The sequence below is a fragment of the Patiria miniata genome, unplaced genomic scaffold (assembly GCF_015706575.1).
Source record: "Patiria miniata isolate m_02_andy unplaced genomic scaffold, ASM1570657v1 HiC_scaffold_18, whole genome shotgun sequence".
Lineage (NCBI taxonomy): Eukaryota > Metazoa > Echinodermata > Asteroidea > Valvatida > Asterinidae > Patiria > Patiria miniata.
In genome coordinates, this window is record NW_024037056.1 from 12,854,919 (window position 1) to 12,877,876 (window position 22,958).

Consider the following 22,958-nt stretch of genomic DNA (forward strand, 5'->3'; position numbering starts at 1 on the left):
AAATAAAACTACCAAATCATTTTGAAATACCTTGCTGGACTGTTAGTGAATGACAGTGTAAAGCATCCTGTAAAATCATGGCACCTGGTATACTGTCATTTTCAAGAAAAGTGGTATTTTTGTATCAATTTCCAACGCTGATCGGCTGACCAGCGTTGGAAAAAACTGGCTTTTTTTCAAATACTGGCCCCAGTTGACCATCGCACTTGTTTGCAATCGATTACACACCTATGAACGGGTACAAGCCAGCTAGACTGGTTCCCTGACCTTACAATTCCCCAATATATGTAAACTGCTCTGTTTCTTCTTAAATAGAGTCAGGGAACCAGACTACAGGAAAATGATTGTTTTTCTTGGTTTTTATAGCATTTTCGAACCCAAAACCTCAAAAAAGTCAGTGTAACTATATTTGCTATATATTTCCAACCCCCCAATTCCATCCATTTCTGAAAATTACAGCAAAAGCAAATGATGTATATTCCCTTTAAAATACCAAAAAAACAGACAACCTCAGAATGGAATTCGTAACCGTGATTTTCCCTTTTGAATGTGGCCAGATGTTTGCAAAAGCCCTTTAAATTTTGTTTACCTGGATTAACCCTGTGAAAGTATAGCTCTCAAAGTTTCATAACATATGGATGATTGCTAGATGTATTATTTTATTCACAGATAAATCATTATATACACAGATATGTGACCTTTCTTGAAAAACGTAACACATTTGCTGTGTCGGCCAGCCATATGGAGGTTTACACACAAAATTCAATTCTATTTGTGAATACCTTTAAAAAATACAGTTTGGGAGACTTTGCCCAATCAGTGATCAACGTTATTCAAAGGGAGTTCAAATGTGTCCCTCAGTGAATACCTACAAAAATATGGGTTTTTGCCCTTCCAGTGATTATTGTGATTTGATTGATTTCAATAGATTTGGAGAAATTAACTTCGCTTAGTTGTTGGGTTTGATTAACTTGCTTCCGACCCAAAAAACAAGAAATTAAAATGTTACGGAGATATTTCTTTTTTTTTAACATAAAAATTTTCCCCTTCGTGAAAACAGCAACGAGATGTACGCACACTGTACAGGAATTGTCTGCCGTATGAGTTATTGTGGTTTTTTTTTCTAATTAGAATTCATTAGAACTGGGCCGAGTCAGATTTGTTTGTAACGAAGCAAGGACACACGTACCAGTAGCCTTTTGTTTACCGGTAGGCCTAATTATCGCATATTGTTAATCTCGCAAGAGTGCTCCAGGTATCTCAAGGACTTCCGCATTAGAATCCCAGCTTTGGCATTGGGAAGGCACGTATTATCTACATGGATTAATTACTACCAGTAAATTGCAAATTGTACATGAAAAACTATAACACTAAAAAAGGTGTGTTGAAGTTAGTGTGTGAATTTGGAGGCATTATTTTGAAAGTTCATATATTTCTGAATATATTTGAATTAAATAAGATTGAATAGCTTTAGAGGTAAATGAACATAAACAACACAGTTGTCTTAATTAAAATCTGGGGTTATGTTTCATGGGAGCGCTAAAACAGTAAACATTTTCACGGTAAGTAAAACTTGGCTGGGAACGTTCAGAAAACAATAATACATGCATATTTTAATTTGGTTTCTGGTTAGCAAAATGCTTGAATCCCTGTGTTGTGGCAGTCCACTCTAAGTAATTATATCTCCACTCAGTTGAGATAAGGCATTTACTTTTGGGATTTTGAAAATCTCAGCTTCAACAAAACCGTCATGAAGGCCAATCTGACTTGATGGCATTGTATGCAAATGTAATCAGTTAAACAATCCTACCTGCACATGTTGGAAAATAACCTGAATAAATGTCAGTTATAACTCACATAAATGTCAGTTACAACTGACATTTATTGATAGGGGTGTTGTGGTCCAATGGTTACGGTGTTCAAGTCAGAACTCAACCAACTGGTTCTTTTCAGAACCACACTTCTTCAAAGAAGAGATTTCTTTCCACATGGTGTTACCCTAAGTTTTCCTATTTTATCTCATCCGCCATGCAAAGCTTCAAGTCATATATACAGTGATCGATTCGTGCGCCGTGGTGCATGGGTTCGAATCCTGACCGTGGGAACATGGTGCTTGTGCTCTTGAGCAAGGCACTTTACCATTATTGCTTCGTCCTTCGGATGGGACGTAAAGCTGTGTGTTGTGTAATGCACGTTAAAGAACCCAGTAACACTTATCGCTAAGAGAAGGGGTTTGCCCCGGTGTTTCTGGCAGTGGCTGCAATATGTGCCGCAGCACCTTGTAAACCCTTATAAGGTGCTATATAATGGGTCTCATATTTCTCATTTAACGTTTCATGTTCCTCACATATCTCATAAGCTAAAAATTGAAATGCCAAACAATTGAATAAGTACTTTTTATTTGTTACACTTGTTTTCACTTTTCTCTACCCCATCTGTTGCTGAACCCATCATCTGACATCTCCCCCAGAGTGAGCGTCTAGCGCCATCTAGTGTTGAGACTTTTCATAGTTCAGTAGTTCTTGAATCTCCTGTACAATAGCCGAAACATTTACAGTCATACTGTAGGCAGTAGAGATAATAATGGATTATGCGAAACGGAAAACGCTTCATATTGTGAAAAAAAATCAGTTGTGGAGTTTCTATATCATTTGAAAGCCAAAACGGAGCTCTTCCTTATGAGATGAAGATCCCTTTAGTATATAGCAAATGATTTTCTGAAAATTTAACATAGAGGAAGGAATTTGATTTTTTTTTGGCGTGCATTGTTTTGTTAAAACTGTGACAAATTGTAATAGTATGACAATATAGTGAGGGCAGAATCTATTTATTATTTACATTTTTTGAGAAATATTCCTTGAATCAAATCGTGACTCTTAAAAATTTGGCCCAGAATTTTCGGAATTTTAACTAAACCCAGTGAATTGGCCCGAACATTTCTCTTGACTTAAAAAAAAAAAGTGCACAATTTTCAGATTCCCTTTAAAAAAAGAAACAATTAACTTAACACCCTTAAATCTTCAAGTACTGCCTCGTACTTTAAAAGCCTTACACCCAAAAATGTTGTGCAATTCATTTGTGAAAACTGCCACTCAAAATCTGTTTGCAGAAAATATAGCCATTGAGCTTAAAAAAACAAGAGAGTTATTACAACATGTGTTATGCTTAATTTCTTATTCTTGTGTTCTTTTTCCTTTTTTTTTGTTTTTTTGTTTTTTTAATTAAGTACTCTGGAAAGGGATACTAAAGAAATTAATATTTTTCCCCTTCTCTGCCGTGTGTGTAAGTGTCTCGTTTGCAACAACATCCAAGTTTTTCTGTTATCTGACAAAAACTTTAAAATCTTCACGAGCCTTTGATTTGAAACTTGATCTGAGAAAATGAGTTTGAAATTGCAGAGAGTAGCTTTATTTACAGGTGCTCGTGGACGTCAACAGGCCTCAAATTTCAGGGAAAATGAATCTCTCAGAATGCTTAAATATCTAAAAGATGCCTCAGAATGCACTGGGGAAGTATCTAAACCCAAGTAATAAGTTTGAAATTAAACACCAAATGAGCTTTATTTTCTGCGCACGAAGAAAAGCAGCTTTAAGATTAATTTTGCTGGTAGAAGTCCTCCGTCAGAATTCATTACCTTTCAACTGACTGAAGCAAAGTTTCCCGTCTTTGCCATCTCCCCGACCAATGCATGAGGAATTATTGTGTATATATGTGCCCTCCAGAAAAAAAAAGGAGAAAAAAAATTAGAAGAAAAAGTAGAGAAATATATTGGCGGAGGAGTATTGAAGTGAAAGTGAGAGACTTATTCCCAATTTTATTGGCTTGGTTCGGAGTCCGCTGCTGCAGCTGCATTATTGGAGCAATTAAGTCTCCCTTGTTACAATGTACGTCTGGCATAAGCTCCTTAATGCTGGCTGGAAGCCAAATGAGAGAACAGTGATGTACACGTACATACAGTGACACCCCCTCATGTACCAAACCCTGGCAGTATCACAAAGAAAAGAAAAAAATCATTCAGGTCTGCTACACGTTAACACACAGGTATGTACGTGGGAGCTATAATGCACTAATTCCTTCACGGCGTCGCGCGCCGCACACACACATCTGTGTCAGCCGAAAGCAGCAGCCCACTTTAAACCGCGGATCGGAGCATATATAACGACGCTCTCTAACGCCAATTGAAGGGAAAACATTTAAAGCATATGGTCGGCAACTGGAGCTGCCGCACGCCGAACTGTTAATTTAGCGGTCGTAACAATTGATTGTCCTTTGGAGTGGAGTTGACAATGAGATTGGAGGCCTCTGAATGAAAAGAGCGAATGGGGGAAACGGACGTCGGAGCTTTTGTTGATACGTAGGTTCTGTTGTTGGGTTAAGTACGCAGAGAGAGAGAGAGAGAGAGAGGAGCCTGATTCAAACTGCAGTGTTTGGGAGTATAATTGCCGTTTGTATTGCCGATTTTTATCGCGGGCGCAATTTGACGTTCCGTGCTCTGGAGAGAGAACTCGACCAAATGTGCCGGACCTACAGCGATCTTAATCTGTGTACATAAACTCGGCCTGTGAATTGCCAAATGGGATTTTTTTTCTTCTTCTTCTTCTTCGGGAATTTGTCCGGTTGATTTCTGCACACAGCAAGGGATTTTTTTATCATTCCTTTTCTCTCGCTGCTGAGATATTTACCGACGATTGTGTGCCGAGTAGTTGACATGTTGACTCTTTTATCTGCCGGTGGGTTGTGCAAAGGTTGACTTTGTTGCCGTGTGTCGAGGCTTGTTGCAGTGTGAATATCATGACCAACGGACAAGGCCACGGTATTGCCGTTATGGAAATTCATCTTGTCAATTCAGGTACAGTCATTCCTGTCATATCTAGATGTTTCAGTATGCTAAGGACTATTTGATTACTGTCATTTTTTTTTCTAGCGAAAGAAACCTTCAATTATAAATGAGGACTTTCCACATTGTATGTCAGTCCGTTTCTTATGTATCGATTATTATCATATTTTTGTGTCCTGTTTTATATTTTTCTGACCATAATGCTACGTATATTGTCTTGTGTTGCTTGTCAAGGAAGGACAATGTTGTACTTTTGTACTACTGAAAAATATTTCTAGATCTTTGAGAAACTTGTAAAAAGCCCTTATAAACATCATTTTCTAGACCAGATTTCAAAAGTGGAAAAAAAATTGTGGTATTACATGTTGTCACAGAAAGGAACAGATGAATATTTGAAATGTCACTATAAATGCTTGGTTTAATTTATTTTCAGTATCCTAATGGTATGGATAAAATTTTGGATTCTGACTAATGCTGCATTACTCCGTTAACATAAGGAACAGTACACACAGCAGACATGAGGCATTGAAGATTTTTTTTTGGGGGGGGGGGGACTGCGCACCCCGAAGGCAAGGATTTGGTTCGCTATTGTCGGCTAGCTTCAGCAGGTGGATTCAGCCTATGATTGTGCCTGCTATTTTGGATGTTGTAGGCATTTAGCCTCTCTCTCAGCCAGCCAGGTTGGACTTGGCTCCAATTTCATTGAACTCCTCAGCGTAGAATTTGCAAAAGCACAAGAATTAGTTGCATAGGCCCCCCCCCAAAAAATATTTATATTTCTGATTCCGATTACATGCCATTCAAAAATAGGGTATGTAGGTAGGGAAATATTTTTTTGCCAATTTTTTTTGGTGTGTGTACAATCATATGGAGACGTCTGCGTGTAGTCGAGGGTAAAAGTTAGAAATTGATTGTTTTGGGTTATTTCCCTCATATTTCCCATAAAAACAAGGTAGAGGCTGCTAGAATAGGGTTGGTAGAGAAACTGGAAGAAGAACTATTTTCTTTTTATCTTAGTAGAAAGCAAGTTACCAACCAAAATGTCATGTAAGCTGTACTATTTTTTGACTGGTACTCTGTGAAAATTGGTCTTGGGTGCAATTTCGTGTGCCTCTAAAAGAACCTAAGTTTCTGCTAAAAAAAAATCAGTCCATTTGACTGAGACTCTATGCGCAGTAAAGACCATGACTACTTCGGTGCCAGAATTTGCTTAGAATAGTGAGGCATAGTACAAAATGTTAAAGCACTTAGAAGCGTTGGCAGCTCAAATACGATTTTTTTCTGCTAACTGGGAAGCAACACCTTGAATTGATCCTTGATATTTTGAAGATATGGACCTTCTACTACTTTCTGAGACATACACAAATTTCACGAAAAGCTGAAAATTCTTTACAAACCATAGAATAACATAATTGCTGTACATGTACTTTCTTTGCTTGTGGCAAGCGGAGTCTTAAAATTGGGCCAGAAGCCTTAGATATCGAGTTTTACATGTATGCCAAGAAAGTAAAGATAAACAATGGCTTTATATGCCCTATCAGCTGTGGAAAACTTAACTCTTCAAGCATGTGTCAATCTAAAACAGAAAGATAATCAGTAAATTATCAAATGGTGGTAAACGACAAGAAATAAGCAACTGCTTGAAGTGAAGATGTTTCCGAGTCAACACCAAAGCCCGAACTAAAGAACCACTCAGAGTTACCTAAGTTTTTCATCTTGTGTGGCAGCAGTCATTTCCACACCAAAGTGAATACAGCGCGTCCCAAAATACCCGCAACATTTTTTTTTGCGAGGCTCTAGTGTTGCCGCGGAAACACGTATCGCCAATACTTTTATATCATTTTAAAGCTTAGAATCTTAACTTTATCCCTGGTAAGTATTGGTTTGATTTTCAAAAGGGTTTTGAAATGATTCGTGTTCAAATAAAGGCATGTCAAAAAAAAAAAATCATGGGCATTGTTTCTAATGTGGAAATGGTTCATCATGTTTAATGATGATGTGACGATCTCGTTGCCTTTTACTTTCTGTGTTTCCTATTCTGTTCGATCCACGTAGATACACCTTAAATGAATTCACAATATTGCTCTTTGTTTCAAGTTTAACTTTGAAATTCACGTGCATGTATGTACCTATTCAAAAAGTGCACTAAAAGTTTGACTCGAGTTTGCATCTGATGTACCGCATCATTGATTTTCCTTGAAATCGGTTGAGTTGGTTTTCGACATGCCTTTATTTGCACACAAATAATTTTAAAACTGTTCTAAATATCAAACCAATACTCGCCAGGGATAAAGTTCAGATTCCAAGCTTTATAATGGTATAAAAATAATGTCGGTACGTGTTTCTGCGCCGCCGCTAGAACCTCGCAAAAAAAGTTGCGGGTATATTGGGACTCGCTGTAGAACATTTCCCTGAACTACATGTTACCTGTTTACTGTACTCAATACCAGTTAACAACATTAAGATGTAACATGTGTGCAACTCTGCACGAAGTCATTAGCCTAGTTAGGGCCATTAGCCTTAATTCAGGACACACTAAATTTGTTCCACACATGGACTACTCTGTCCTTTCAGAGAATGAGTGCACTGTAATTACCTACAACCTAATGCATTTTGAGTGCAGGTACGGTAACAGCTTGTATAAAAACTACATCATATAGTGCGTGCTGTTTTATTTTTAAAGGAAGAGTATATCATTTGCAGCTATCCAAAAAGTAACTGACAAAATTATTGTTGAAAAGCATAGGACCTACTTGGTTTATTTCTTTTGCAAGCTTAATAGCATAGCAGCATAGCAGTGTATACATGTACATGTGCATGTATCTTGTTACCTGCACCCTTTGCAGTATAATAATACAGCATATCACTCGACTCGTACTCAAATTGCCTCGCTTGAAAAAAAAAAATGTGATAGATTGATTATCGTTATTGTCAGGTAGTGGTTCTACTAATATTGTAATCATACATTCTTTGGTGAAACTTGGCTATTATGTAGCTCCTCAAAAATACATACTACTACTGCCCGGTAAGGCCAAAAAAAAATAGTTCTGCTTCCGATTACATGGCATTCGAAAATTGGGTAGGTAGGTAGGAATTTTTTTTTTTGGGGGTCAACTTTTTGTGTGTACGATCATATGGAGGCGTCTGCGTGAAGTCAAGGGTAAAGGGTAAAAGGTAGAAATTGATGGTTTTGGGTGTTTTTTCCTCATTTTTCCAATAAAAAAATTAGGGTAGGGGCTGTCAGAATAGGGTAGGTAGGGAAACCAGAAGCAGAACTATTATTTTTTTTGGCCTAATTCATTGCGCACTTCACACATATTGCACTGCACTTCACCGAGACTACGTCCACACTAAAAATGGTATTGCTACTTTACTCTTCTGCTCCCTTTGTATGATATTTATTTTGGATCTCCACAAATAAAAACCATTATAGCCTAATTCCTTTTTTGTTCTGTTGTTACTGTTTTTATTACTCCAAAGTCCTTGATCCCCCCTGAACGCTTAACAGGCTTGAAGTATCTCTAGTGTATTATTTTTGGAGCTAAGCCAATATGGTTCAATTAGGAGACCCCAGATTGCAGATACGAGACATTGACAGGCTGTGACATAGCCAGAAATTTCTTCCTGGGAATTAAGCGACTGCCAAGTAATTTGAAGAAAGGGCAAAAACGGCCGGAGCACTACTAATAAGATAATCAAATCCTGTCTAGGAAACTTTGGCGCTCGGACATGAGAAATTCCAAGCTAAGCTCCTGCATGCTATTGTGTTTTTTCCAATAATATCTCAAAATCTTAACCTGTTGAAGTTTCAGCTCAAAGGCGGATCCAGAGCACTATTTTTTTGGGGGGGGCCAAAAAAATTTGTTCTCCAAGAAAGATTATTAAAAAAATGACGGAGAGGGAATTTTTTTTGGGTTTCTAGATGCTCTGTGGTGTGATCTGAGGCAATTTCTGACCACTTTTAACCAATTTTTTTTTTCAGCAAAAGATGGTGGTGTATGTAGTGGCTGCCTTTTTTGCGACGTCACTTAAAAAAAACCCCAAAAAACCATTTAAATAAAATTTGAAAGTGAAGCTAGAAATAGTCTGGCACCACTCCATTCAACAGTTCACAATTTATAAAATACATTCAGGGAACATGACCAAGATGGCTTCCTGTTGAATAAGGTCCATTGTGTTGTTTGCTATCACCCTGATGGATTCGCATACAAGTATGAAGCTGATGACCTTAAAAACAGCATAATTGTTTTCTGAACTGAATGAACAAATTAAACTTGTGTTTTAGTTTCCTTCTCGTAATTTCATCGCCACAATTTATTAACTCTCTTTCCAACTGGACCTGGGTTCTTAAGTGCAAGCTAGAAACTTGCGTTGGTCTTGACATTTCACGTCCCTGTACAAAATGTAGTATAATACGAAGGAAAAAAACACAAAAACAAGCCTTCAATGGTAAATGTTACTTACCGGCATGCATGGACGAAAATAGAAACGACAACGAGAGGTCGTTTACGATGCAAATTAAGTCCACTTCATTGATGGGCGACGTGGCCTTGGCGGTTTCGTCTGTTACCATGGATTGTGTTGTTGTGAGCGTCTAATTGTGCTGATCGTTTCCATGGCGATACCATGGAATTTTGGTGTACGCTCGTGAGCCTTAATATCACAAGCTTACTCGGTATGCAAGGTAATGTCTGTACTTCCAGCAAATGAGTCAGTTTTTTTTTTTCAATTATGTAAACAGCCACTTTGACAGCCTATATGGTTGCCTTGTTGAAAGCTTTAGAACGTAGACATACCTGTTTTTTGCAACCTACAGTGTAAATAATGAAGGCTCAAATACAACCACGTCATCCTGCTGCGATTTCCTTGAATGCCTGGGGAAGTTAAACAATGACCTTTTGGTATGTTTTCAAATTTACTAAATTTATTTATTATATGGTTTATTTTACTCTCCCGTCGCAGCCCGAAGGCTGAATTGTGGGCAGGTTTACAAAAACATTCAAAAATAGACAGTAGTAAAAATTGCATGCATAACAATTCAAATAATTACAAGACCATAACGAGAGTTAAAAAAATAATCATGCATGTAACAACAAGAATTGAGGTTCATAACAAAAAAACAAAAAAACAAAATCTTAAAAAAAAAAAGACTTATAAGGCCAAAAAAAAAAATATTTGGTCTCTGGTCAGACCAAAGTTCCGGAATTGACGCGGCCACGCGGCTTTTTTTTTTTCTTTTCTTCAAGCTTGGATTGTACAGACAAGGTGGGTACTATTTTGCTTTTTTGGTATCCTCATGTACATTGGTGTCCTCCATAATTTGCCTTGGTGCTTTCGATCATTTGCCTTGGTGCAATTTCCCATTCCTTGGTGCTCTTTGGTAAAAAAAATTTGAGGAGGTGCGGAAATAGAGGGCGCTGTTGGAGCTACCGCGGAACATTTTGAAGAAAAAAAAAAAGATCGACGCGCATGATTAAAATCGACACGCGCACTGACCAGAGACCGACTTATTTTTTTTTTGGCCTAACAGTTGATTAAAAACAGTTGATTTAAGAACAGTTGGAAAAAAAACAGGGAGACAAGAATTGATCAGATTACGAAAAATGTTACAGAAATTGCCTATTTCTCTTAAAAAGTCCATGTATAGATGATATAACAAATCGTCACGGACACCACGAACTGACTCTCACGCGCAAGTGGATGTCAGTTCGTGAAAACCGCATAATCAACAATTTCGGTTTTACGAACTGACACCAGGTAGTGTGCGCATTTCGGACAGTTACGCGAAAAAGAACGATTTTCGTTTTTACGAACTGACACCCAATTTTTGCGGCAATACAGCACGGAGAAAAACGGTTTGAAAGGTTTGACATGAAGTTAATCCATCCGTATACTTGTGGCCTAGTACACAAAAATTTAATGAAAATCTGTTTTAACTTGTGAAATTAAGATCCGTGTCAGTTCATGAAAACGAAAATGTACGGAGTGCTCGCTAGAAGTGCCGCACTGTGCAGGGCGTCACTTCGTGACAACGAAAATAACCCGGTTCTGTAAAATACGCGCGTGTGCCGCGCACTCATGCGCAACTGAGTGTCAGTGACGAAATATAGCAACATTTACATATGTAAGCCTGTTTTTTCATTTTTGAAATCCATCTTCTTTTGTTTTAATTGCTACTTTCTACCATTGCAAACGTTATTCATTTTGGGATGAGGCATTATACGGAAAAGCGGCCAATGTTTAGTTATGGAATAATCACCTCACAAATTTCAAATTCGGATGTTGCAAAAGCAACTTAGAAACCCAAAATAGAAAACAAATCAGCTGTTTTCGTTAACATAAAAAATAAAGCGTAAATATCATCGGGAGAAAAACAACCAAGACCACAGACAATTCCTTAAATGATTTGAAAGACAAAAAACCTGAAGAGCGTAGTGTTTTTTTTTGGTTGCATTTCAGAAACTGAGTAATAAGTGAAAAACAAATAAAACATTTGTATACACTTTGATACTGCCAATCCCCGGCGTATAGATCCTGCGATAATTTAGTCTTAACGTCAACATCGTGTTGTGGGCAGGAATAATTATGTTATCACTGACCCCCTATTGATTTTGGAGACGACGAGGGCCTCGCGATTGTAGAGGAAGTTAAGTGATATGGATTAGTGTGGTTAATTAATGAACAAGCGCGGCTTGCGCTATCGATAAGAACACGTTAACTCGTGTAAAAAGTGACATCTGGCTTTTGAGGGGTTGGAAGACAGGGGAATGCTAGAAAAGCATTAAGAGCCTTTTCATAATATCTAAAATGTCCATGTCAACACAGAGATTTGGGGACACCCTGTCAAAGCACGATCAAACTAGCAATAATCCAACATGGATTTTACATGGGTCCGACGCTGTACACGGGTCCGGCGCTCCGATTGCATTATGTGACGCTCAAAATTTTGTCCACATAGTCCGCAATGAAACAGAAATCACATCCGGTATGGAATGTGCGCATTTCTATGGGATGTTTTCGGATAGCATTTGCGCACATTGTCTAACTGCGGTCTTGAACAGCTGCAGCCAGATGCTTTGTACATAGGTCATACAATGTAGGCCACTTCCTTCACAAGATTCTGTGAAGCTCATCAGAGTATCCCAGCGTCCTGTTTGCAGGGTGGGGGGTACGAGCGAATACGTGGGTCCGGTGCTCCACATGGGTAAAATCTAACCCTAGTCGGTAACAGGGTTGAGAGGCCGTACATGTAGCTGGGTTAAAAATCCAAAATCTACAATCCAGTGCAGTGTAAGTGTGCAAGGCAGAGTTGTAATGACTCGAGTCAATAACTCATCTCGAGTCCGACTCGAGTCACAATTTTTGGTGACTCGACTCGACTCAAAAGAGTATATCACTAGACTTGACTTGAGTCACTGTGAGCAAATGACTCAACTCGACTTGAGTTCCTCATCGTAATGACTCGAGTCAATAACTCATCTCGAGTCCGACTCGAGTCGCAATTTTTGGTGACTCGACTCGACTCAAAAGAGTATATCACTAGACTCGACTTGAGTCACTGTGAGCAAATGACTCGACTCGACTGAGTTCCTCATCATAATGACTCGAGTCAAAAACTCATCTCGAGTCCGACTTGAGTCACAGTTTTTTTACTCTCTTTGACTCGACTCAAAAGAGAATATCCCTAGACTTGACTTGAGTCACTGTGAGCAAATGACTCGACTCGACTTGAGTTCCTCATCAGAAGTCTTGACTCGAGCGAAGGCTAGTAAGACTTGAGTCCCAAAAATAAAAGCAAAACTTTGCGAAAAATATTGAAGTCTTGACTCTAGCAAAGGCTAATAAGACTTGAGTCCCAAAAATAAAAGTAAAACTTTGCGAAAAATATAATGACTTGCGATGCAGAATTTATGTTACGGTACGAATACAGTACGGTACGATGGCCGCTTGTCATGTACAAACATACAATGTCTCACAGACTCCCACCTTGTGGTTCTGGAATGCACAAAATGCTATCCCCGAACCGAACTTTAAAACACGTTTTCCAATTCGTGGTTTCATCATTGGCTTTGGCTGTTTTCTAATTTAGCTCTTGGATTCGAACCTTGGCTAAATTTATGCCCTTCTTTTTAAATTCAAACTGATGAATGCCCGCTTCTACAGGGCCCTCTCATGTGAAAAATGGCCATATTTGAATTATGCATACATGTGTTTGAGTAGGCTATTGATCGCTTTAATTTAAAGGGAACATGAAATAAAATTTTGATTGCATTTTTTTTGCTTAAATCAATAAAGGATGATGTTCTTAACAATATTTTGTGTATGGCGGTGTTTATTTTCTAAGATAAATGGGGGAAAATAATTTGTGAACATGTTTGGTCAAACTACTCCGCCCCACAAAGGGAAGCTTCATTAACATAAAACTTCGCGAGGGGTATGACGCAAGCGGAGGCAGAGACTTGCCGCGCTGCGGGGGCACCGGCATTGCGGCGTGCATCATAATACATGTACATATACATTGCGGCACTGAAAGTTTTTCTGGTGTTTCGTTCGGAATCGAGGAGAAATAACACCCGATTTTCGGCCATGCCGACAAGGTGTGTGGCTGCTGGGTGTAGCAAAACTACCAAGGATGGAGTAAGCCTTCATTTCCAGTAAATCCGAAATATCGGAGCATTTGGAGAGCCAAAGTGAAGGTAAATACCAGAGCAAAGTGGTCCGGGCCCAGTGAGTTCGCTGCCCTCTGCGCTGCACTTTGAGCCGTCGTGCTTTGATGCTGGTCTGTACAGCAACTTGGGCATGCCCCTAAAAAAACATCGAGTCAGTGTCTGAATCATTAGAACTCAGATTCGAATCGGACGAATCTGTACCATTTTCATCGGATTCGCTAAGGAAAGAAGAGGACGGTCTTCGGAACTTTTACGGTCATGACGGTCGTCGTGTTCATTCGACAACGGTGGCACCGTGGCACGTCCACGTGTACTGTACATATCCCATGTAGACACATTCGTACGTGTGCATATAATGCCACGTACGGGTACGCGGCGGCTGCACATACACACAGCACAGTAGCTTCGCTAATCCGTCTCGTACCCAGACGTCATTTACGGGCCCTGGATTTCTCTGCCTTTGTTTATGTCATGAACAGCGCCCTCATTTGGAGTTGCCGCGAAAATCAAAAAGGGGGGGTTCAATTTTGGACGGCAAATTACCACACTAAACGTACACCAGAACCAGTTCTGCTTTTATTTCACACTTAATACACATAAATGAATGTATATATAAAATAAAATACGTTATGAAAATTTTGGACTGCATGTTTCCTTTAATCAAAGGTCTTTTCTAAACAGCAAAAACCCCCGGGTACAATGTGCTAACCTACGTCAGTCATTAGCATAAGCCTTAAGTTTTTATAGGAAATAGTATAGTGGAATATGGAATATAAATAATGCAATAGTACTAATGTTCAGCAGTAATGTACATGGTGAGGCACATTGAACAGGCCAAGCACAGTCAAACGGCAGACGCCCCATTAGTCTGCAGACATGCCTCCCTTCTTAGCGCGGTGTGGTTTTCATCGCTCTATCACTAAGGAAGAACGACAATGTAGGTAACCAGGCCCCTATCAAGAAACCTTATATGTGTGTCTTTGTGTGTCGAAAGGAGGGGGGGGGGGTTAAATCGTGCTTGCATTATGTCTTCGGAAACGACTCTCACAGCGGGTAAGGCCTGAGTACATTTCGCCGTTCCAAGACTGTCACCGAGCGATTAACTCCGAGCCATCAATCTTGCGGGCTTGGGTAATTGTACAAACACGCTTCTTTCGGAAGCCCGTCTTTATACAGTTCTCCAATGTTTTCCCGATTTGTCTTATGTTTTCCTTTTTTTTTTTTCTCCGCTCGTTCTATTTTTGCATACAGGTCCTCAGCCACGAGTCTGAAGTACAGACTGAAGCACCACTGAGAAGTCGCTCGGATCACTGTCGCTTTTTTTTTTTTTTTGGTTTGGTTGGTTGTTCGCCGGTCCGTGACGGCGGGCGATCGCTATGTCGGCCAGCGATGCGACCGAAGAGGCCGAGATGCAACCTCTGAACCCGTCGGGCGCCAGCGGGGCATCGGGCGCCACCGACAGCGGCACGGAGGAGAAGGCGGGCAACGTCACGCCGAGCCTGGAGACGGCGGACATGCCGCTGGTGGTCCGGCCGACCCGGCAGCGCGTGGGGTTCCTGATGGAAGAGGACGAAGACGACGAGCACAGCGAGCTGCGCAAGAAGGTCAAGCGGGAGTTTGCCAAGATGAACGGACGCAGCAGCCACGAACGGCTTCAGCAGCAACGCATGAGTCTACTAGGCAAACCGCTTGCGTACAGACAATCCAAACGGGACGCCAAGTTCCGCAAAGTCCAGACAAGGATCTACAACTTCTTGGAAAGACCTGCGGGATGGCTTGCCATCATCTATCACATTTTTGTGTAAGTAGAATTTTTTTCTCTCTCTCTTTTCTCTTCTATTTGAACTTATACAGCCCCTTTCTTTAAATTTATACCATTAACTGTTTATACTGTAAATTTTAACCAATAAGTGTGAAATTTGTTATGAATCATGCCCTTTTTTGCAGGTAGTGAATATAACCCAGGATGCACATTGTTAAAACAGCCCAAAAAATAGCGAATGGAGTTAGAACAAAAACCAGTTTTGAAGAGCAGCCCGTGAAAAATAACATTTCCCTTTGAATGCATAATCAGCAGTATTTCCACACAAAAAAGATTGATTAGGCCTATGCAGTTTGATTACTCCATTCTCCATTTTGAAGTTCTGTTATGATGATTGTTAATGACAGGCTTTCGTCTCTGACTACAGCGACACATTTTCATACTTGTTGATAAATGCACATTTCTGGTGCACCAGATCACAACAAATACTTCAACTTTGCACCTTTCCGCCTTTGGTTCGATAAATGCCATTGCGGGAAAAACTGCAGATGTGCATGCAGAAATGGAATGAATGAAGCGCTGTGTGATAGTGAAAACAAAAACAATGAATTGTAATTGCGATCCCCGTTGCTATAACAGATTCGAACCAGCCAACCGACCCCGGCAAGCTCGGTGGTCCAGTGTTGAGATGTAAGCATGAGGTCGTGGGTTCGAGTCCCACCCGAGTAGCTTGCGAATGTTTTCTCACTTGCCCTCGGACAACACTGAGTGTACAGTGTTCATACAAAAAACGGTGAAAGGCAAACCCGAATATTGAAAAAGAAAGAAAAAGAAAATGTCTTTGGATGCAGGCACTTGTACATTACCACTGGTAAAATTGTTCAAACAGTCAATGGGCAAATAAAGATAGCAGTGGTTTTTCAAGTCTGTGTTGTCCTTAATAGGAATAGACGTAACTTTGCTGGTACCAACCACCCTATTCAAGGCTGTTAATTGTTCAGAGCTCTCATTGAATAGTACTTAAAATATCTGGAATGTACTGGTACCGATCCATATAATAGGTGTCTTTATGACAGCATTTTATAATTATGATCTACCGTAGCGGCTCTCACATTTTCTCCAGTATAGGAATTCAAAGATGATTGCTAAAATCAATGAATTTAACAGTGTTGTGTCAAGTCCATCGCAAGTTGGGTCACAAATCAATCACATTCCAATTTGGAGGTCCAGTCTCAAGTGACGTACAGGTGATGGATGTTAACTCTAAATCCCTAGGCATTATTGATAGGATGCAACCTCTGTCCTGCAAAATCCTCCAACTGCACGTGAAAATTGCATACAGCCTCAATCCTGCAAACTCATCCGTTATTTCTTGACTGTAGTCCTTGGAGGGGTGACCACTGCCTCAATCCTGCAAAATCCTCCGGCAATCACTGTCAATATGTTGAGGCAGAGCCAATGACATCCTGGAGCAGTGCGGAGGATTTCAAGTATAATCTACTGGTAGGCCTAAATTTATGCACGGCTGAGCATAAACAATGCAAGGTCCGGCCTAAGACCTTGACACAGTGCATCCTCCAAAATCAGCCACACACTTTCACCATATAGCCTCAATCCTGCAAAATCCTCCATTTTGCATAGAGATTTTGGAGGATTTGGGAAGGTAAGGGCAAAGGAATGAGTTTGTCCCAATTCACTTGAATTTAGCCTGTGACTTGGAACTGCATGGATGACTTACGTGCTGATCTTCGGAGGATGCACTGTGTCAAGGTCTTAGGCCGGACCTTGCATTGTTCATGCTCAGCCGTGCATAAATGTAGGCCTACCAGTAGATTATACTTGAAATCCTCTGCACTGCTCCAGGATGTCACTGGCTCTGCCTCAACTCATTGACAGTGATTGCTGGAGGATTTTACAGGATTGAGGCAGTGGCCAAGAACCACATTCACTTGTGAAAACTGTAACGGACATGGGCTGGGCTGAAATACTGAATTTTGACATACCTAAAGATGCATACATACATTAAATGTATGTACAATCACTATGTAACAATACTGACTTCCAAAAAGTAGACGTAAACTAAAAAAAAATTTTTAAAAATAGGAGTGGCCACGTCTACGTGCAGAAAAGCGTGTCTTGTGTTTAAAACTCCGGTGACATACCTGATCTGTGCACGATATCAAATTATCTCTTATCAAATTATCTACCATGGCACTTTAAACCGATGTTTGAACATTGTACAAGAAAATTGGCTGTTACCCATTCTCTTGCTTGTCGACGCCTACCAAGACAAAAAAAAAATCAGCAGTAACTCACGTTGCGGGTAGATCATTTTCCAACCAGCTTGAACAAATGTTGTTACATCGGCGCAGGATTGAAAGACTGAAATAATAATGGGGAAGAAAAAGAAAAAAACCCATCGGGATGATGAATGAATTTTTAAGGATGTATATTGCTCAGGCCGGCGCAAGCATCTCTAAATGTCAACGAGCAATTGAAACAGTAAGATGTAACACTGTAGATGGTTAATCAACAACCTGTTTTGTGAAGTTGCCGAGGGCCAAGGGTCTCCCAGCGGCACGGTCAATCAATCATGCAGTTTTTATCGGTATCGGCGATTCAGACCCTGTTTGTTTCAGGTTATTAAAGGTTAATTTTTGTGGTTGTTTTTGATTGTAAACAGCGATTGTAAATCAACCCACACAGACTTGTACTTTTTAGGGTATTGTACTCCATTGTGCGTTAATTCTATTAGCGTCTCTGCTGCATTGTATTAAATTTTTATATTTATTCCTGGATGGCTCCATATCCTATACAATGCCGGGATAGCTTGCGGTAGGGGTGTGCATCTGAACCGGGTACCGGAGTACCCGACTGTGGTATCAGGAACCATTTCCAGATTATGGGATCGGGTACCAGTAACCAACTTTACGGATTACTTATAGTAACTTCTCAGACAATGAAAAAGAAAGGTTTTGAAGTCATTCATGGGGAATTTCTAACACAGTATTCAAAGATGAAAATTTCTGATTTTTATTGGAAAAATTGACTTTTTGAATTTTCCAACGATATTTCCAAGTTTTGAATGATTTGTCCCACGAAATTTTATTTTTTTAACGATTTTCCACAATATGTGATTTTATTTAAAGTATAATTTCAATGAGAAGTTGATGAAAAAGTCGATGAAAACAGCACGTAAAAATTGTCACAAGCATAGTTTTAATCTCTTTCACCAGTCGTAATTAAAGTGAGAACATTTTACCCTTTTTTACACTTCGTAAAAATGAAAAATCATGGAGTTCAGGCTTTTTGTCAGATGTTGATTTAAAATACGTTAATTAAGGCCGTGTCCGTCTATTGTCAGCGCGTCCCGGCATATTTTCAATGGGTGCAGACCTAGACCTACAATCCCGGCCAAAATGGTTGGGACACTTGGAAATAACCTTAGCCTTTCACGGTCACCCACTCCCCCGCTCCCCTGGTCAATGTTGTTCTCTCCAGCTGATGGAGCACACACCGCGCAATGAGAGACAACATTGACGGGGGGGGGGGGGGGCCAGCTAGATTTGGCCAGGATTGTAGCTCTAGACAGTTGATTCGGATGCAGCCTATTAGAAAGTAAACTATGGTTTGCTTTGGAACTTGGTCATGTTGTTCCTTGATTGGAATTTAAGTCACACACATGACAATTCGTTCAGAGCTCCAGTGACCTCGGAAGCAGAGTCTCCTCTAAAGCCATCCTGTATCAGGCAGGCCCAGCGCCTTAAACCAACTCCAAGATCCTCGCTAATGAGCTGCCCTTGGCCTAAATAGCCACCGACAAGAATCCGACTTGATGCTTTCAATCAGTCTGGGCATCCCAAAGCCACTTCCCATATGGGGGAATAATAGATTCCTCAGATTAGGGATGAAGTACGATAAAGGGCCTTAACTTCAGACGAGAGACAAAATAAAATTTTCAGACCAATAAGAGATGAATGTGTTTTAAGTAATACGTACTTTGGAAAGTTGATCTGTGAATGAGGGAGTGATCTACTTTTTCCTTTGATTACATTTTCAGTGATGTTTCTGCACGGTTTAAAGTTTATCAGAGATATTGTTATTGCTGTAAAGTGCATTGCCCAAGGACTGTTACTGTTTATACTTTATACATTTTCAAAACCTTGCCACAGGAAGTTTCGTGTCGCGGTGGTCAACAAACCGTGCAAGTCCGTTGCTGGCTTCATCATGTTTACAAAGTAACGACCCATTTTTCATGCCCCCAACCCCAACCCCTTTGCCATCAATATTCTTGCTTACCGTGAACTGACCCTCCCAATGAATCAAGTCACCGCAGTTTAAGACTTCTTGCTCCCCTTAAAAAACAATTCCCGGCCAAGGGGCTGGCTAGCAGGTTCGTCTGACTCGCAGTCCGGACATTAACGTTAATTGCCCATTAAAATCCCTGTGATATCGACAACCATGGCAATGCAATTAGCAAGTCGGACCAGGCCGTAGAAACCGAAAACCAGAAAAGAAGAGAAATCGAATTACTGCCACGGTAGCCCGCACCGACGTCTTACAGGAGCCCTGGCCCGAGTCTCGCCGAAACACCTGCCAGCTTAAACCATCAGGTTTCATCGGGGAAACCGTAACACGAAGCCACCGACTTGCCCCAGGATCCACCCAGTGTATCTTGGTACGAAATAGCTGACTTGTTTCCCATTGTTTTCTCTGTTTCTTCCTTACGTTGTTAGCGCCGCGGGGCATAGGATCGTTTATCGCGAGCTCTTTCCCCGACCGATGAGACCCAAGAAGTAAAGGAGCTCAATTTTTTTTTCCTTTAAATTATTTTCATCCATCCTTCTCTTTCGCCCCTTCTTCCTTCGGCCATCTCTTTCGGAAGTTATTCTGATGAACGGTTTCTGACAGTGGCGGGCCGGTGTACGGTTTCCATGCTTTTTTTGGTTGCATATATGCAGATGAGATTTGATCCGGTTCTTTTCAGAACCACACATACTCACAAAAGAGATTTTGCCAAATGGTGCTGTTGCAACAACTTATCTTATTATTACATACATGTATGCAGTAAAGCTGAGATGTATGTATGTACATACAGGGTGAGTCAAAAAGAAAGTGACCCTGATTAAAGATTTTGTTTCTCCTTTAAGAAGCAATCAAACTTGATACACCAATGAAGTATGTCTCAAAAGAGCATGTTCTTCCACTCATCTGAAAAAAAAAGGATTACTGAAATTGATCCATGCTATCAGAAGTTATGCATGTTTTGCTAAAACAAGCCATTTTTATAGCTATCCGTGGAATGCCATTGGAAGCTATTGAGCTTAGTAAGAATGACAGATTACACACAGGCATTGAAATACAAATGAGATTTTAATAATTGAAATCAAGACAGGTGAAACATTTCTTTACTGTCAGATTTGTGTCTTCAATATGAAGAACAAGTCAACTTATTTTCTGAAATATCGATGGCGATATATGTTTTGCTTTGCAAGTTCTCGTTCATATAACCCATCAGGCCGGTGTTTATCTCCAGTTTCCTTGGCATGAAACAACTGAGAAAATTCCTATTCCCCTGGACGGTTGCTCGTCCACCGCAGGGTACTCCCAGGTAATGCTGGTACCCATCTATACTCCTGGGTGGAGAGAGGCAAGTGGGTGTGAAGAGGCTTGCCCAAGGACACAACATATGGCTAGCAGCTGGATTCGAACCCGTGACCCTCTGATCATGAGTCACAAACCAATTATACGCATCATATATAAAGTGGAGCAATGCACTCTCCTGACAAGGTAGTTACTTTCCCAACAACATCCCAAAATAACAATTTAACAGAAGAGGAACTTATAAACAAGCTGTTTTTGTTTATATCTCAACCTCTTCTTTGATAAATTTAACTGAGCGGAAGTTGTTTTGTGCTCAAGATAACAGTGTTTTTGCCAAAATAGACGGAATTGCCATCAGCTATTTTCTAAGTAAAGAAGGCAATAAGCCTAATAAGAGGCTCAGAAGAACACATCAGCAGATATTGAATAAACAATTTGGACTTTTCTCAGAATGTTTGTTACCAGTCCATTAATAACGTTGCAGAAAATATCACCGTGAAGGTATTTATATCTTGGGTAAAAATAGGAACAAACACTTGGCAAGATTGTAGGTGTTCTCCAAAAGCAAGTTTAAATTCACCCCAGAAATAACTTCCCAATAATCTCTTTATATTTCTTTATTGAAGCTGGCAATTGAATTAATATCTCAAAGTGCGCTCACTGAAGTTAAAAAGATCTTAGAAAATGTCATTGTAATTCTTGCCTCCATCACTTACCGACAGTCTTTAACATTTCACTGTCAGAGAATTCCCCAATTACCAAATAAATGTTTTGTTGGATAGAGTAGAAGTCCCATTTGAGGACGAACAGTTCATGTCAATATTTGAAATGCATCCATAATATTTACTGTTTGCTGTTTGCTCCCTCTGCTTTATTGATTCTGCGGTAATGAATCTTTTTCCGTGGGAGGAACCACAGCAGTGTATACATTGTAAAGTTGAGCACATGTATGTGAATTTACAGTGTAGCAGACATGTGGAAATGGCCTTTATCTTGTAATCTCCTGAACTGCAGTGTAAGAAAAGTAGTGGTCGAACAAGGTGTACAAGCATTACACTCACGATATCGTCACCGTTTTCACGAAGAGCCACATATGTCCAAAATTACCATTTTTCCGATTTTGATTTTTTTTCAATATTTTGCTTTAAAACAATGTACTTAACCATGTTGGCATGTTTCTGTAAGCAAAAGAAGAGCCACATATGTCCAAAAGTACCATTTTTCCGATTTTCATTTTTTTCAATATTTTGCTTTAAAACAATGTACTTAACCATGTTGACATGTTTCTGTAAGCAAAACATCATTAATTTCCAAGTAACATTAATGTTGCAAGGGGCAGAAATCTCGATAAATGCATTTTGAGTTTTCACGAAGAGCCACATACATTTTGGCCCTTTGGACTCGTACAAAACCCATTGCATGGAAATAAGTAAAACTAGGTCAAATGAGATTTCCGTTTTCACGAAGAGCCACACATCTTTGTTACATTTTCAGCTGCGCGCGCGTGCTCACGCGCGCCTATGGAAATACACGTTGAACAGAAAGGGCCAATATGTTGGAAACCTGAATTTGCATTTTCACGAAGAGCCACATATCTTTACTAATTAATTTTCACTAATTAACTGCTATATTAAGTCTTATTACTGGGCTCATGTAAAAAATTCAGCTCTCGTAGAATCATGTGATGGTTTCCTTGCTGCACAAAATTCTTGCAAAGTGGTATTTTGTGCAGTTTTAAAATATGAGAAACTTCTTTTGCGATTATCTCGAAAACACTTTTTCTTCAAAATCCACATATGTGGCTCTTCGTGAAAACGGTGACGATATGTGGACTTCCGAACAAACGAGGTCCACATAAACCAGGTAGCAGCGACGTTGCATGGAATGAAATTAGCATGATCGTATTACACCCCGATTTTACATCCACGCAAATGCCTGCACTGAGCCCGCCAGTGCAGAAAAGAAACACTACGCCCAGTGAAAACACTTTTTGTAATTTCCTGTGGATGGGGCTTCCTGGCGAGAAAATGTCATTCCCGTGTCGGTCCCTCGGCCCGTGCTGGGAATCAGAATCCGTGCCCGTCTG

General features: G+C 40.0%; 1 protein-coding gene across 2 annotated transcripts in view; it reads left to right on the plus strand.

The window, feature by feature from the left end:
- LOC119724664 (potassium voltage-gated channel subfamily KQT member 3-like) overlaps window positions 1-15,902 on the plus strand; it is a 59,152-nt gene extending 43,250 nt beyond the window's left edge. Inside the window, exons 1-2 of one of the 2 annotated variants that reach the window (XM_038195820.1) lie at window positions 3,782-4,849; window positions 14,758-15,902. In XM_038195820.1, the coding sequence (XP_038051748.1) occupies window positions 14,883-15,311 (429 nt within the window). In that variant the 5' untranslated portion in view covers window positions 3,782-4,849; window positions 14,758-14,882 and the 3' untranslated portion in view covers window positions 15,312-15,902. Of the gene's footprint in view, window positions 1-3,781; window positions 4,850-14,757 lie in introns of those variants that run through there. The other variant, XM_038195818.1, reaches the window with a different exon arrangement.
- Window positions 15,903-22,958: the final 7,056 nt, after the last annotated feature.